Source organism: Ovis canadensis, chromosome 2 (genome assembly GCF_042477335.2).
Source record: "Ovis canadensis isolate MfBH-ARS-UI-01 breed Bighorn chromosome 2, ARS-UI_OviCan_v2, whole genome shotgun sequence".
In the NCBI taxonomy this organism is placed as follows: domain Eukaryota; kingdom Metazoa; phylum Chordata; class Mammalia; order Artiodactyla; family Bovidae; genus Ovis; species Ovis canadensis.
The window spans coordinates 140,347,829-140,364,221 of NC_091246.1; the positions used below are offsets into that span (position 1 = coordinate 140,347,829).

The window sequence follows — 16,393 nt, forward strand, 5'->3', positions numbered from 1 at the left end:
TGCAGTGGCTAAGACTCTGCGCTCACATACAGTGGGCCCGAGTTCAGTCCCTGGTTAGAGAACTAGATCCCACGTGCCTCAACAAAGATCAAAGATTCCATGTACTGCAACCAAGACCCAGCACAGCCAAACAAATAAAAATAAATGTATTAAAAAAAAATATTAACATAGATCTCTGTTTTGTAAGAAGATATTTATACTGGAACATTTATCAGGTAACTATGTTATTTTGATTATTAGAGAAATTGTTTATAAAAGCATTCCGAACTTCTGTGGTCATGTTGGGTTTATGGAATTCCTTTGCTGTCCCAAGCATGTGAAAATCTAAATGGTCTACTAGAATGGACAATAGATAGTTACCATTTTTCCTAATGAGAAGATCAAAAAGAAGTTTTTTGAGGGGCATGTTAATTATATAAATGTTGAAAGACATAGTAGTTAAATATCTACTTATACTATTCAGTAACTTAGTATTTAAAGGCACATTCTTTGGAATAATATAAATAATGCTTTTTTTCTATTCTCACATTTCATAAAATAACAGAATCTTCAAATGTGTCTTTAATATTCAAGTTTTTGTCATTAGAACCACTTTTTAAGGAACCTCACAAAGTTTTCCAAAACACGTTATTTTCATCCTCATCTAAATAATTTCAGTGTAACACTTTTTGAATCTACTGTTATAATCCTGGAAATCTTACATTAAGTCCTAATACTCAAAAATACAGTCTCTTTTTTTCACCTTGTAGATAGATATTTCTGGTCAGTACAATATAATCATTTATTGTATAGTTTTTAAAAATTATTTTTAAAATCCTCCTTACACTTTTGGTGAGATTATATCCTCAGAACACTTTTGGTGAGATTATATTCTCATGAATATTAACTAAAATTAATATTAAATACTTACTTTATTAACTAAAGTGACCTTTCTAAGTATCCAAAATTAGCATTGATTGTAATATTTCAGATATTTCCACAAAATCAAGGTAATGTGTTGTCTTCAAATGGAACTTTGTAGTTCAGAATGCATTATTTGAGAGTTTTATAAGGACTCAAATATAAGGTGACTACTCTCTCTTTTCTCCGGATATTTTTGATGGGGAAACATTCTTGTATCTGGGTTTATATGGTATCCTGTTAAATGTAACTGCAGTGAGAGAAACTGAAATGAAAAAGAGATATACTTCAGTATACAATAACTAATCATTCAGTGTTGATATTACGTTCTTTTAAAAGAAGGCAAAAGACAATGGAAAATCTGTTAAGTAGTATTATTAGTGAAATTACTAGAGGTGATCAGGTTCTCCTTTGTCATTATGCTTTATTTAATGTATTAAAGAACTTTCATGTATATATTTTATAAATTTTATATGTATATATTTTAGAAAAGCATAGTTCACATGTATATATTTTAGAAAAGCAAAGTTCATTGTTGAAATTACTTTTTATGCCTAGTTATACAAGTTTTAACATTCTTTCTCATTCAAAATGGGGGTGTGACAGATCTGTGAGAAATTTTGCATCACTCTGAATATTATTCATTTCTATAAGAAGGAATTATTAAAATAAATTATGAAAATTGAAGATTAAAAATGAATGTCTCAGAAAAATTGACAATTTTTGAAGGATAAATCAGGGTTAAGATCATTAAGGGTTCAGATACATTTTTCTGATTCTGCAGTCTCAAATAATTTTATCAATGATTACATTTACATTAACAATATAAATAGTAATATATTGGGTTGGCCAAAAAGTTCATTCAGTCCCTCCCCATAAGATGGCTCTAGTGGCACTCAGTTGTCTTTAATTTCATTTGAAACAATTTTGTTAGATTGTATTGTGACAGCTGTCATATCAGTGTAAAAAAAATTGTAATCAGTGAATTATTTATAGCCATTTTAATATTGAAGATGAAAGAAAAAGCAACATTTTCAACACATTTATGCTTTATTATTTCAAGAAAGGTAAAAACGCAATTGAAATGCAAAAAAAAAAAAGTGTAGTAAATGAAGAAGGTGCTGTGTCTGATACAACGTGTCAAAAGTGGTTTGTGAAGTTCGTGCTGGAGATTTCTTGCTGGACGATGCCCCATGGTTGGGTAGTCCTGTTGAAATTGATAGTGATCAAATCGAGGCATTAATTAAGAACACTCAATCTTATATCATGAGTTTGATAGCTGACATACTCAAAATATCCAAATCAAGCACTGAAAATCATTTGTACCAGCTTGATTAATCATCACTTTGATATTTGGGTCCCATGTAAGTGAAGTGAAAAAAACCTTCTTGACTGTTATTTCTACATGTGATTAGAAAGGTAATGAAACCATTCCATTTTTTAAACAAATTATAACGGGAACCTAGAACAGTTCTTTGCTCAAAAAGATAAAAAAGTTTTGGGAAGACAGAATCATTAACTTGTCTGAAAAATGGCAGAAGGTAGTGGAACAAAACAGTGAATATGTTGTTCAGTACAGTTCTTGATGAAAATGAAAAATGTGTCTTATTTTTACTTTAAAAACAGAAGGAACTTTTTGGCCAACACAATATATACTTTCTGTTAATGTATAATATATTGTCATATACATATTAATATATACTTATTATGTAAGTTATTATAGCAGCCATTTTGCAAATAAAGTACAAGTCTCATTTTGAATATATTCTCTAGTAATTATTTTTCAATATCTTCTGATAGCTTGTTCGACCAGTCACCATGGTGCCTAGTGTTCCAGGAATTCCAGGTCCTTCCTCTCCTCAACCAGTGCAGTCAGAAGCAAAAATGGTAGGCAAGATTTTGTTTGTTCTGTACATATCTTGACCCTGTTTTGAATTAGCTTTTTCAGTTAAAGCCCACTTCAGATGTACAATTTAGATCAAATTTTATAAATTTGTGGGTTGTATTACATTATAGGGGCACCAGAAAGTTTGGAAAAGGAAAGTTTTAATTAGCATAGTGATAGGGTACTGGTACTTGAAAGCAAATAAATCGATTGGGAGTAAAGTTCTAGTTTTTATCATTGGTTTGTCTGATGTTTGATGTGGCTTTTTAGGCAAACTCCTCCTGCTGGAGGCTAGGGATATTGCAGCTGAAACTAGAAGTAATGAAGGCAGTGCTGACATAATGAATGACTTTAAACAGTCATACAAATGAATAGAACAGTATTAAGAAAAAATTCTGAAATAGTGTACAGTATATATAAAGGAAAACCATATTTTTGACTTATGTTTCAGGCACTAAGAAATCAGTGTTAAGGGGTAAACTATAGAGTAGGAAGCAGAAGACATATTTTCATTTTACTCATAATTCTTCTGTTCACTACCCCCAAACAAGCCACTTTAATTTTTCTGAGACTCAATTTTCCTCATCTGTAAAATAAAGGGATTAAACTTTGATTCCTGGGGTCTTTCTTAGCCTCAAATCTTTCTCACTTGCTAATTATCTTAGTAGATGACCTGAAGCTGCTGCTATGAGTGGGAGGATCAGTGGGGTAATTTTCTTTTAAATCAAAATAATTCTCCCTTCTACAATTTAATGTACTTTAGAGCTAATTTTTAACTAAAATCAATCATTAGTTGTTAGACACCTATTATTTGTTTCAGTTATATGCTAGGCACTACACTGACATTATAAATTTGTACCCGTAAAAACCATTATGTATTATTGCAAGGCTTTAAATTTTTTACTGCTATTCTCCATTAATGCAAATAATCAGTCTGAATTTGGCATGTGAGAACTTTTTTTTAAACAGTAAAACTTATATACTGTCTGAATAAATAATAGTTGGTTGAAGAGTATTAAAATTAGCTGGTTATTGATGATAGTGAAAAAACTTGAAAATCCAAGAGGAGAATTTTTCATGTGACACCATGTTTAGGTCAAAGCCATGGAACTAACTAAGATGAATCTTTTTCACCTGATAGCAGAAGGCCTTCACTGGGAATGTGTTTTGCACTTCCTACTTAATGTAACTAGTATAATGAAAAATTGAATTAGCGAGAACTGTGTAGAAGAGAATAGAAGTTAAAGAGATCCTGTTGTTGTTCTCTGCATCTCAGAATACTTTTACATATTCAGTGGACTTTTCCCTCCACAGTTTGTAAAGAACAGATCAGATTTAAAGAAATACTTTTGGCTATAAGATAGAAACTAGTAAGCTTCCCTGAATAACTGAATAAATTTGAGAAATTTAATTAGTAAGAATAAAAATACTTTGTATACTTGTACACTGAAAAGTACCAAAGCTGTATTTCACATGTTTATGTATGAAACACAGTGATAGGTTGAAGGCCCCCTAAATTGCATGGGGAGTCACAAATTGCGTCACTTAAATTTAACAGTCCAATTAAATTTCTTAGTAAAATATTGCTAACATATAAAATAGCCATATTTAGATGATTACCTGTTTAAATTGGGATAGTAAATAAGATTGTCCTATTTTTTAATTAAATAAAAAGATTCAGAAATTAGCCTCCCCCCTCCTTTTTTTTTTTAAGCTTTTTGTTATGGAAGATTTCAAGTATTACATACAAACTAAATAAGATTCTGTAATGAATCCCCATGTACTCATCACCCAACTTCAGTTATTAGCAGTGTAACTGTTAGTTCTTCCTCAGACCACTCCTTAACCTCACTGAATTATTTTTTAATAAGCCTTTCTTAAATGTAAAATTTACATAGATTGAAACGGACCAATTTAAACTGTGCAATTTGAGTGCATTCATGTAACTCACCTCTATTATGGTACAGAACATTAACATCTACCCACGTTTCTTTATGTCCCTTCCCTCAGTCCATCTCCCCCAGCTGTTAATATTTATCAACAGCAATGTAAATAAAATCAATATATACTCTTGCGTTCAGCTAAGTATATGTCTGTGAAACTTATCCATGTTGTTGTGTGTATTGTAGTTTCTTTCTGTTGCTGAGTAGTTTGCTGTGAGTATACCACAATTTCTTTATCCATTCTTCTGTTGGTAGAACTTTGATTGGTTTGGTTTGATTGTTTCTAAACTTGAATTAAAATGTCAGTGTCATTGATTTTCTTATTTTATTAAGCATCAGGGGGCTAAAAAGATTTACTAAATAAATAATTGTATAATTCTAATGGGAGAAAGTTGAGACTAGGTTCATATCCTAGTGCACAGAGGTTTTTTAATGATCAGATGAATGATCATGGGGTTGGATTCTTTTCTCTGTCAGTGATAGAACTCTGAATTCCATTCTCTCCAAATGAATGGTCCCCAGCTCACATCCCCTAGATTCATGTTACATGTTAAATAATTTTTCTGACTTTTTACCAGTCTGAAGTCCCCCAGCAAACATTATAATTTCTTCTTTCACTGCTTCAATTGGATTTTGCTTTGTTGTTTTCAGCTCTGAAAATATTTAAACATCCTCCCTGTTTGATTTTGCATCTCTGTTAAGGATTTATTTGACCTTTGTGGTCACAGTCTGTTAATGTTAAATAGTACAACAATAGTAACTCTGCTAAAATGTGGTTAAAAAATAATGTATGAGAAATGGCACCATTGGAACACAGAACAATAAGTAGTACACTATAGCTGAAGAGAAACTTATTTGTATCCTAAGATAGCCAAGGATGCTTTTGCGGTGGCCTGGTTTTCATGTGCCCAGTGCTTACTGGAAGATTTATATGCATTGTGTTTGTTACAAATATTTAAAGAAGATCTTTCTTTTTTTATGAAGAAATTCTTTCAGGACAAGTTGTGCTTGTTTTGTTTTTTAAGAACTTAAAGTCTTTGGAAAAGTAAAAACTTAGTTTAAGTAAAAATGTATGGGGGGTCCACAAATAAAAGATTACCTAGTATTGTTTAATACTCTAGGAAAATTCCTGGGATCTACTGTTTTCTACAAAATTTCACTGGCTCTCACCAAATGTAGATATAGTTTAGGGGTTTTGTTTGTCATTAAGCACATTAAACCATAGATATTTGCTACCTGTGTTACTCTTCTAAAAAAAAAAAATTTCCTATGTAATATTTGTAATCAAAAAGTAACTCATCTGAATAAGAAAATGTTAACCATCCAGGAATTTCATTTAAGAAGATTTAGTTAAGTATTTAAGTTGTATTCCCCAGAATCATTTCTTTAAGACTTATGTGACAAACTGAGAGATATCTTTGCACGCAGTGGGTAGCTGGTAGGTCTTCTGCAGGGGGTTTCTACTGAGAGCTGACAGAGGGCATCTTGGCAAATGTTCAGAAGCCTACATTAACTTAGTTGGGCCCTGCATGGAGTCTCATGTTCAGCAGAATTCTTCTGACCTCCCTCTGCATGCCAAGCTAATCAGCAAACACCAAATGAGCCCACTCCAACAAAACAGACTCTCTCCCAACCTACTTCATTTTCATATGTTCTCTGGGGTTGGGGAGCAAGATTTCACAAGGACTGATGATGCTGCAAAGACCACAATAATGATAATTAACTTGCTGAATTTAGAAGATTATGCTGTTAATTAGTTGCAAAATAAAGATAAGTAATAGAGCAGCAGATGGTAGGATAACACCCAGGAGAAGGAGGGTTATTACTCTGATGAGCTTTTGTGGTGCTTATGAAATATGGATCTGACTTTTTCATAAATTGTTTCTAGAGAACATTGTGTTTTTCTTTGAACTATGATCGAGTAATTTATTCCTACCAGGTACTGACAGATGTGATAAAAATTTGCTTTCATGGGTACAACATATAACATAGAATTTGAATAACATTATTTTTAGCAGATTACCTCTTAAGATGGATCTCAGATTGGTCAGCACAACAAGACTATATTCACTTTTTTTTTTTCCCTACATTTACTCTTCAATTGACACAGTCTTTAAGACAAAAAGTTTTCAACATAGTAGCTAAATTTTACAACACTAAAATTTAACTCTAACATTAAAGCACTAGTCTGCTTAGAAAATAGTAATAAAGATTTTCGCTTTCTTTCCTTTAGTTTAAAATTAAAATTATGCCTAGCTTTTATTGTACATACATATTAGAGAATATAGACTTGTTAAATCTTATATAATTTCTCTGAGTACTTAATCTTCATTTACTTATATTAGATTTCTCTATTGATAGAATTTTGATCCAGTAATGGACAGACCAGTGTCTGATACTCTTAATGGTTACTAAAATATACTTAGAATACTTAATGTGAGGACTTCCCTGGTGGTCCAGTGCCAAAGACTCTGTCCCCCTAATGCAGTGGGCTGGGGTTTGATCTCTGGTCAGGGAACTAGATTCCACATGCTGCAACTAAGACCCAGCACAGCTAAATAAATAAATATTTTTTTTTAAAAAAGAATACTTAATGTGAGACAAAAGCTCTAGTTTGAAAAACCTTTTGTTTAAAATATGTTTGTTCAGTGAACCAGGAGTCAACAGACAGAATTTCTGGTCCTGGATCTGCTTCTAACTTGCTCTGTGATCCTAGGAAGTAACTTCACTCTTGGGGCCTTAATTTCTTTATCTATAAGATGGTAATTGGACTAATTGAGTAGCTCCAAAATTCTGTTGTAAAATAAATATCTATCATATTTATAGATGTTTTCATTAATTTGGGGAACCAAATTACGCTTCTTTAAAATGTCTCAACATATATGGGTGGATTGTAGATATCCTTACATTAGTTGTAAAACGTATATGAATCACCGTTTAAACAACTTTCTTCTCCTAACCCACTGTAATTTTTTTAGCATACATTTGTTTTTAAATATGTTTGTTTAAAAAAGTTTATAGTTAAAAAAAATCTGTAGTTCAGAGCAGTGTTAATTAACCCTTGAAAATCTTTTTCTTGCATTTTGTATCCAGTGGCACACTTCCAAGTTAGACCCATTGTAATCAATGTAACAGCATGGAGCAAACATTAGAGCTTCCTCACTGGATGAGTACTGTATACCCTAGGGCAGTCAAGAGAGGATAATGAATGAATACTGATGCTGCTTTTAAGTGCTCTATAAGGTAGTAACTTGCCCTACTAAAGATTATTCAAGAGAGTGATGTTTATGTACTTCAGACTCCCCTATGTGCAGTTACTGTATTTCATTAATTCTAAGAGCTAAGCTCTTTACTATAAAACTTTAAATGCTCTTCAATTCTATGTTTTCTACCTAAGGACTTAAAAATGTTTTACCAACAAATAATTTACCAAGCTTCACATTTCAACCAGTACTTATATTTTTATACATTTTATATCCAGAAATGAAAGCCCTAACCTAACGCTATTATAGATTGGCTTTTAAAAGATGTAATTATGCACACTGACCACCTCCCCAGATCCTCCTCCTTCTGTTTATATGACCCACACTTTCAAATTCCTCTCTTTTTGCTTTCACTTCTTTGACCATTTAGTTTAAGTATTCCTTCCTGATTACAGCCAAGTACTGCTTTGGTCACCTACCTAATGAGTTTTAATCCATCTACTTCCACACATTATCCCATCAGTTATGAGTGTCCCAATTTCCTGAATCTTAGCTGCTAATGTGGTTATTTCTGCTTGTTTATAAGAGAAGGAAGAAAAAATGGAACTGGGAATCTTAACCTGGATTCTGAAAGATGCAGTGTACCATGTGGTCTTGAGAATATATTTTCCAAAATAAAATACATCTGGAGGAGTTCATGGTGGTCCAGTAGCTAAGACTCTGCGCTCCCGATGCAGGGGACCCAAGTTTATCCCTGGTCAGATCCCACATGCCACAACTAAGAGTTTGCATGCTGCAACTAAGACCTGGCACAGTCAAATAAATTAAATATTTAAAAAAATTTTAATATACTAAATATTAAAAATTTAATTTAAAATTTTAAATATTTAGCTTCAGGCTGAGCTAAACCTGTCCTTAAAATGATCCCAGAGTACTTTTTTTCCTAAGTATATTTTGAAAATACAAAAGTAAAGGAACTCTTGTGATTCTTTGGTGTCCATACTCTTAACACCTGAACTGTGAAAATAGAGGGCTCAATTTTTGAAAAAGGTTAGGAAGCTGATAAAAAATTAAGAAATCCTTATATAACTCAGGTAAGTTTTACTAGGTTGGTCATAACTTTCCTTCCAAGGAGTAAGCATCTTTTAATTTCATGGCTGCAATCACCACCTGCAGTGATTTTGGAGGCCCCCTCAAAAAATCTGACACTGTTTCCCCATCTATTTACCATGAAGTGATGGGACCAGATGCCATGATCTTTGTTTTCTGAATGTTGAGCTTTAAGTCAACTTTTTCACTCTCCTCGTTCACTTTCATCAAGAAGCTTTTTAGTTCCTCTTCACTTTCTGCCATAAGGGTGGTGTCATCTGCATATCTGCATATTCAAAAGCAGAGACATTACTTTGCCAACAAAGGTCCGTCTAGTCAAGGCTGTGGTTTTTCCAATGGTCATGTATGGATGTGAGAGTTGGACTGTGAAGAAACTGAGCGCCAAAGAATTGATGCTTTTGAACTGTGGTGTTGGAGAAGACTTTTGAGAGTCCCTTGGACTGCAAGGAGATCCAACCAGTCCCTTCTAAAGGAGATCAGTCCTGGATGTTCTTTGGAAGGAATGATGCTAAAGCTGAAACTCCAGTACTTTGGCCACCTCATGTGAAGAGTTGACTCATTGGAAAAGACTCTGATGCTGGGAGGGATTGGGGGCAGGAGGAGAAGGGGACGACAGAGGATGAGATGGCTGGATGGCATCACCGACTCAATGGACGTGAGTCTGAGTGAACTCTGGGAGTTGGTGATGGACAGGGAGGCCTGGCGTGCTGCAGTTCATGGGGTTGCAGAGTCGGACACGACTGAGCAACTGAACTGAAGTTTTATATATTTAATCTTACCTCAGCACTATAAGGAAGTTTTCATTTTTCCCAGTTTTACAGATAGTTTGTTCAGATAGTTTGAGACAGAGTTAATTTCTAAACAGTAAAGTATCTTCTCAGCTGTACACATTTTGTATGCTAATATATATATCCAGTATATCTTATATATGCTAACCAGTGAAGAAACTAGGACTTTATGAACTGCTGTTTGCAGTTCATAAAGAAGTACTCAGTCAGAAAAGATGGGGAAAACATACCTAATCTGGGGTGATATGGCTTTAGCGGTTACAGTATCAGACTTGGCATTCTGAATCCTTCATGGTTGTCTTTCGCACCACTTGGCTTGCAGGATCTTAGGTCCCTGACTAGGGATTGAACTTGGGCCTATGACAGGGACAGAGCGAAGTCCTAACCACTGGACCACCAGGGGATTCCCTTGGAGTTGTCTTTTGAAACGTCAAGCTACCCAGCCTTAGATTATCTTTCTTGATTTTTCCATTTTCTTTTTTTTCCCTTCTTTTTTTGGTGGGGGGAGGTAGGATAATATACATAACATGTGCCATGGAAAAACTGCACTTCGAAAAGAAGGAGATCCAGATTTAAATCTAGGATCTTAACTAGCTTAATGGCTGTGTGACCTTGGGCTAATGATCTCTAGTGTCCTAATCTGCCAAATTCAGACTGAAATTGAAGAAAGTGGAGAAAACCACTAGACCCTTCAGGTATGACCTAAATCAAATCCCTTATGACTATACAGTGGAAGTGAGAAATAGATTTAAGGCACTAGATCTGATAGAGCGCCTGATGAACTATGGATGGAGATTCGTGACGTTGTACAGGAGACAGTAATCAGGACCATCCCCAAGAAAAAGAAATGCAAAAAAGCAAGATGGCTATCTGAGGAGGCCTTACATATAGCTGTGAAAGGAGAAGCAAAAGAGAAAAGGAGATACACCCATTTGAATGCAGAGTTCCAAAGAATAGCAAGGAGATATAAGAAAGCCTTCTTCAGCGATCAATGCAAAGAAATAGAGGGAAACAATAGAATGGGAAAGATCAGAGATCTCTCCAAGAAAACTAGAGATACCAAGGGAACATTTCATGCAAAGATGGGCTTGATAAAGGACAGAAATGGTATGGACCTAACAGAAGCAGAAGATATTAAGAAGAGGTGGCAAGAATACACAGAAGAACTGTACAAAAAAGATCTTCATGACCCAGATAATCAGGATGGTGTGATCACTCACCTAGAGCCAGACATCCTGGAATGTGAAGTCAAGTGGGCCTTAGGAAGCATCACTACAAAAAAGCTGGTGGAGGTGATGGAATTCCAGTTGAGCTACTTCAAGTCCTGAAAGATGACGCTGTGAAAGTGCTGCACTCAATATGCCAGCAAATATGGAAAACTCAGCAGTGGCCACAGGACTGGAAAAGGTCCGTTTTCATTCCAATCCCAAAGAAAGGCAATGCCAAAGAATGATCAAACTACCACACAATACACTCATCTCACACAGTAGTAAAGTAATGCTTAAAATTCTCCAAGCCAGGCTTCAGCAATACGTGAACCGTGAACTTCCAGATTTTCAAGCTGGTTTTAGAAAAGGCAGAGGAACCAGAGATCAAATTGCCAACATCTGCTGGATCATGGAAAAAGCAAGAGAGTTCCAGAAAAACATCTATTTCTGCTTTATTGACTATGCCAAAGCCTTTGACTGTGTGGATCACAATAAACTGGAAAATTCTTCAAGAGATGGGAATACCAGACCACCTGATCTGCCCCTTGAGAAACCTGTATACAGGTCAGGAAGCAACAGTTAGAACTGGAAATGGAACAACAGACTGGTTCCAAGTAGAAAAGGAGTCCGTCAAGGCTGTATATTGTCACCCTGCTTATTTAACTTATATGTAGAGTACCTCATGAGAAACACTGAGCTGGAGGAAGTGCAAGCTGGAATCAAGATTGCCAGGAGAAATATCAATAACCTCAGATATGCAGATGACACCACCCTATGGCAGAAAGTGAAGAAGAACTAAAGAGCCTCTTGATGAAAGTGAAAGAGGAAAGTGAAAAAGTTGGCTTAACAAAAGCTCAACATTCAGAAAACGAAGATCATGGCATCTGGTCACATCACTTCATGGCAAATAAATGTGGAAACAGTGTCAGACTTAATTTTTCTGGGCTCCAAAATCACTGCAGATGGTGATTGCAGCCATGGAATTAAAAGATGCTTACTCCTTGGAAGGAAAGTTATGACCAACCTAGATTGGCGTATTAAAAAGCAGAGACATTACTTAGCCAACAAAGGTCCATCTAGTCAAGGCTGTGGGTTTTTCCAGTGGTCATGTATGGATGTGAGAGTTGGACTATAAAGAAAGCTGAGCGCTGAAGAATTGATGCTTTTGAACTGTGGTGTTGGAGAAGACTCTTGAGAGTCCCTTGGACTGAAAGGAGATCCAACCAGTCCATCCTAAAGGAGATCAGTCCTAGGTGTTCATTGGAAGGACTGATGTTGAAGCTGAACCTCCAGTACTTTGGCCACCTCATGCAAAGAGTTGACTCATTGGAAAAGACTAATGCTGGGAAAGATTGAGGGCAGGAGGAGAAGGGGACGAAAGAGGATGAGATGGTTGGATGGCATCATTGACTCAATGGACATGGGTTTGGGTGGACTCTGGGAGTTGGTGATGGACAGGGAGGCCTGGCATGCTGTGGTTCATGAGATCGCAGAGTCAGACATGATTGAGCGACTGAACTGAACTGAATCTGTAAAATCAACACAGTGTTTATTAGAAACTGATTTAAAAACTACTGATGGTGGATCTCAGGTACATTATGCTATAGGAAAGAATCCAGATTCAAAAGGCTTATTATATACACTGTATGGTTCCATTTATATGATATTCGGAGAAGGCAAAACTTTGAGAATCAAAAAACGGACGGGATTTTCAGGGACTGTGTTGGGAGGTAGTCATGTGTGGATGTGAGAGTTGGACTGTAAAGCTGAGCGCCAAAGAATTGATGCTTTTGAGCTGTGATGTTGGAGAAGACCCTTGAGAGTCCCTTGGACTGCAGGGAGATCAAACCAGTCATTCCTGAAGGAAATCAGTCCTGAATATTCATTGGAAGGACTGATGCTGAAGCTCTAATACTTCGGCCACCTGATGTGAAGAACTGACTCACTGGAAAAGACCCTGATGCTGGGAAAGATTGAAGGTAGGAGAAGGGGGATGACAGAGGACGAGATGGTTGGATGGCATCACCAACTCGTTGGACAAGAGTTTGAGCAAGTTCTGGAAGTTGGTGATGGACAGGGAAGCCTGGGGTGCTGCAGTCGATGGGATCTTAAAGAGTTGGACATGACTGAGTGACTGAACTGTGGTGGGAGGAGAGAGTGACAAGAAAGAATCATGAAGAAGTTTTGGTGCATGATAGGACTGTTCTATATCCTGATTGTAGGAGGAGGTTGCACAACTGTATGTGCTTGTTAAAACTCACAGAAATATATGCTGAAAAGACTTTGTTTTACTGTATGTAACTTATACCTCAACAAAACATTTTTTACACTACTGACCTTGTTTTTAAAATCATACCCAGAATCTACAATGATTAGCAGTGGAAAATGTCTACTAACACTTGCTTAAGCAGATTGGTGGTCTTTTCATATATACCTCATTTCTAAGGTATCTGGATCAGTTATAGATATTAAGATATGCACAGATGAAAATAAATTACAAATTTTCTAAATTATTCTTAGTTGAAGTAAATGAAAACAATTGTATTAGAATCATGTAGGGGACTTTTGTCTAAAGCTCTTCTCTAGTATCTACCCCTTTACGCTATTTCCAAAGAAAGAAGAGAGGAAAAGTTGCCAAAAAAGACTCAGGAAAGCTTCCCAAAGGTCCTTTTATCTCTCTTACTGATATTTAGGAATGCAGTGGAATATAATAAATCAAAACTAAGTTTAAAGCCTGTGTATTCATTAACAGATGTCTCATTTGGTTAACTAAAAGTGTGTTGGGAGTTAGATTTGGGTAGAAAGCAGGGAGCATTTTTTTTTTAATTGGTATTTGCATTTCAGAGATTAAAAGCTGCTTTGACCCAACAACATCCTCCAGTTACCAACGGCGATACTGTCAAAGGTCACAGTAGTGGTTTGGTTAGGACTCAGTCAGAGGAATCTCGACCACAGTCATTACAACAGCCAGCCACATCCACCACAGAAACTCCGGTATGTGTGTTTTTATCATTCATCACCCAGTTTTCCTTAAAAAAAAAAAAAAAAAAAAAAAACCATACAGTGTGACTTCAATGACTGTACACTTTGAAAAGATTTTCTGGTCAATTTTTTTTAAATTTAAATTTATTTTAATTGGAGGCTAATCACTTTACAGTATTGTATTGGTTTTGCCATACATCAACATGAATCTGCCACAGGTGTACATGTGTTCCCAATCCTGAACCCTACTCCCACCTCCCTCCCCATACCATCCCTCTGGGTCATCCCAGTGCATCTGGTCAAATTTTTATTCCAAAAGTGTATTTAAAAAGCCTTAAGAAAAGGTAATTCAACATAAAAGTTGAGCATATAAAAAATAAACAAGCAGTTACTACTGTAAATGTTTCTCAGAGTATCTGTATGTTGGTTTAAAATGGTACAGTATCCATCAATAGTATTTAAAGAAAACTTTTTTACTATTGGTTGTATTCAACAAGTAATTTATATATGAACCATATTACTGATATAAGACAGTTCTTGAATTAACACTTGTGAAATGTCACCAAAGTAGCAGATAGGTTTAACGGCAGCTGTTTATACTAGAGGCCCATTTCACTCTAATTTGTGTCTGGCCATTAGATGATTGCTATTTCTATATAACTGCAATAAAGTGTTACTGTATTTCTGTTAAATGTTACAGAGCTCTATTTAGATGTTTTTCTTCTCTACTTAAAGAATATTAGCATTTAAAAGTAAAACTTTCCAATTAAAGAAACACAGCTGAACAATAAGTTTAATACTACCTCCTAAGCATAGGTGTTTAGATAACAGTATTTTACCTTTGTGAAACTTAAGATAAAGTGAAATAGTTGTGGCTGTCATCCACCAAGGAACTTTACCTAGGGGCCAAAAGAGAGGAAAAGTGAGTGTGTTCTTATGTCTTAATTCAGGGTTAGCCAACTGGCTCCTGAGCCTAATGCAGCTCACGGCTGTTGATCTATGGCTGGCAAGTTCAGTATGGCTTTTACATACTTAAAAGTTTATTTAAAAGAAAATGAATGTAATTTATTTTCTTGTACTAACTATAGTTTACCTGGATCTCATTTTTATTTATATTTTTATACTTTATTGTATTGGAATGAAACTCCAGGACAGCAGGACTTTTATCTGCTCTGTCACTGCTATATCACTAAAATAGTTCCTGCATATTTTTCAGTGAAGTAGAATGAATGAATCAATAGAAAAGGGAGAGAAGGAAGAAAATATGCTTCTAAGTAGCCTCAAATCCTTGTTAGAGGTAGAGATATATATAATTCAGGTTAATTACCTGCAGAACGTAAAGATTTCTGCCTATGGTGTAGATGAAGAGAATGTAGAAATTTTTGTTTACATCATTTTAAAATATCATTAAAGTAGAGGCAAGAGATTTGTTTTCAGGCTGCTACTTTGGATCATGTGTCTATGGCCACAAAGTGCTTTCTTTTGCACTGTTTCCAAGGGTTTATATCCCATCTCCTGTATTCAGGTGTTCTGTGGCACAATTTTGGGATTTGTGAGAGACATGAAGATATTCTATAATCCTAAACACCGGACAGTATCACTAATGACTGAAGATTTCTGTCTGGCTGATTTTGCAGGGCAGGTGGACCAATTAAAATGAAAATCTAGACTCTGGGATTCTACCTACAAGGAAAATGAGCATTAATAATTACACAAACCTGACCCTTAGAAAAAGACTGACCCCAAATTTCAGAAACTGAAGAAAAGCTGAATACACTAAAATGTGTATGTACTTTCAACTCCTTAATTTTAGAGAAACCAATTTTTTAAAAACATTTACAGTTTAATGCTATTTTTTAATTGCAAAAATAGCATAGAAACCATGGTGTCCCATAGTGAATTTAAATAAAAAGTTATTTTTTATTAGTACCTTAATAATTATCAAAGGATTGAATAATAACATAGTGTTTGCTTAAAAGTGCACTTGGAAAAATAAAAGGTCTGTACATCATCATTTGTATTGCATTTTTAAGTTTCTTTGTATTCTCTCTATAAACATGAAAATATTATTTATACAAATGTTAAAGAATAGAATATAATCCTAAAGGAAATCAACTCTGAATATTCATTGTATGAATATTGATGCTGTAGCTCCAATACTTTGGCCACCTGATGCAAATAGCTCACTCATTGGAAAAGACCTTGATACTGGGAAAGATTGAAGGCAGGAGGAGAAGGGGGTGATAGAAGATGAGATGGTTGGATGTCATCACCGCCTCAATGGACATGAGTTTGAGCAAACTCCAGGAGATAGTGAAAGATAGAGAGGTCTGGCTTGTTGTAGTCCATGGGGTCACAAAGGGTCAGACACAAC

At 35.2% G+C, this 16,393-nt stretch overlaps 1 protein-coding gene across 11 annotated transcripts in view; it reads left to right on the forward strand.

Annotated features, from left to right (window-relative positions):
* The window catches only part of ATF2 (activating transcription factor 2), a 79,666-nt gene that overhangs the window by 45,046 nt on the left and 18,227 nt on the right, over nucleotides 1–16,393 (forward strand). For all 11 annotated transcript variants that reach the window (XM_069577152.1, XM_069577153.1, XM_069577156.1 and 8 more), the window contains 2 exons: nucleotides 2,701–2,787; nucleotides 13,882–14,031. In XM_069577152.1, the coding sequence (XP_069433253.1) occupies nucleotides 2,701–2,787; nucleotides 13,882–14,031 (237 nt within the window). The remainder of the gene's footprint in view (nucleotides 1–2,700; nucleotides 2,788–13,881; nucleotides 14,032–16,393) is intronic.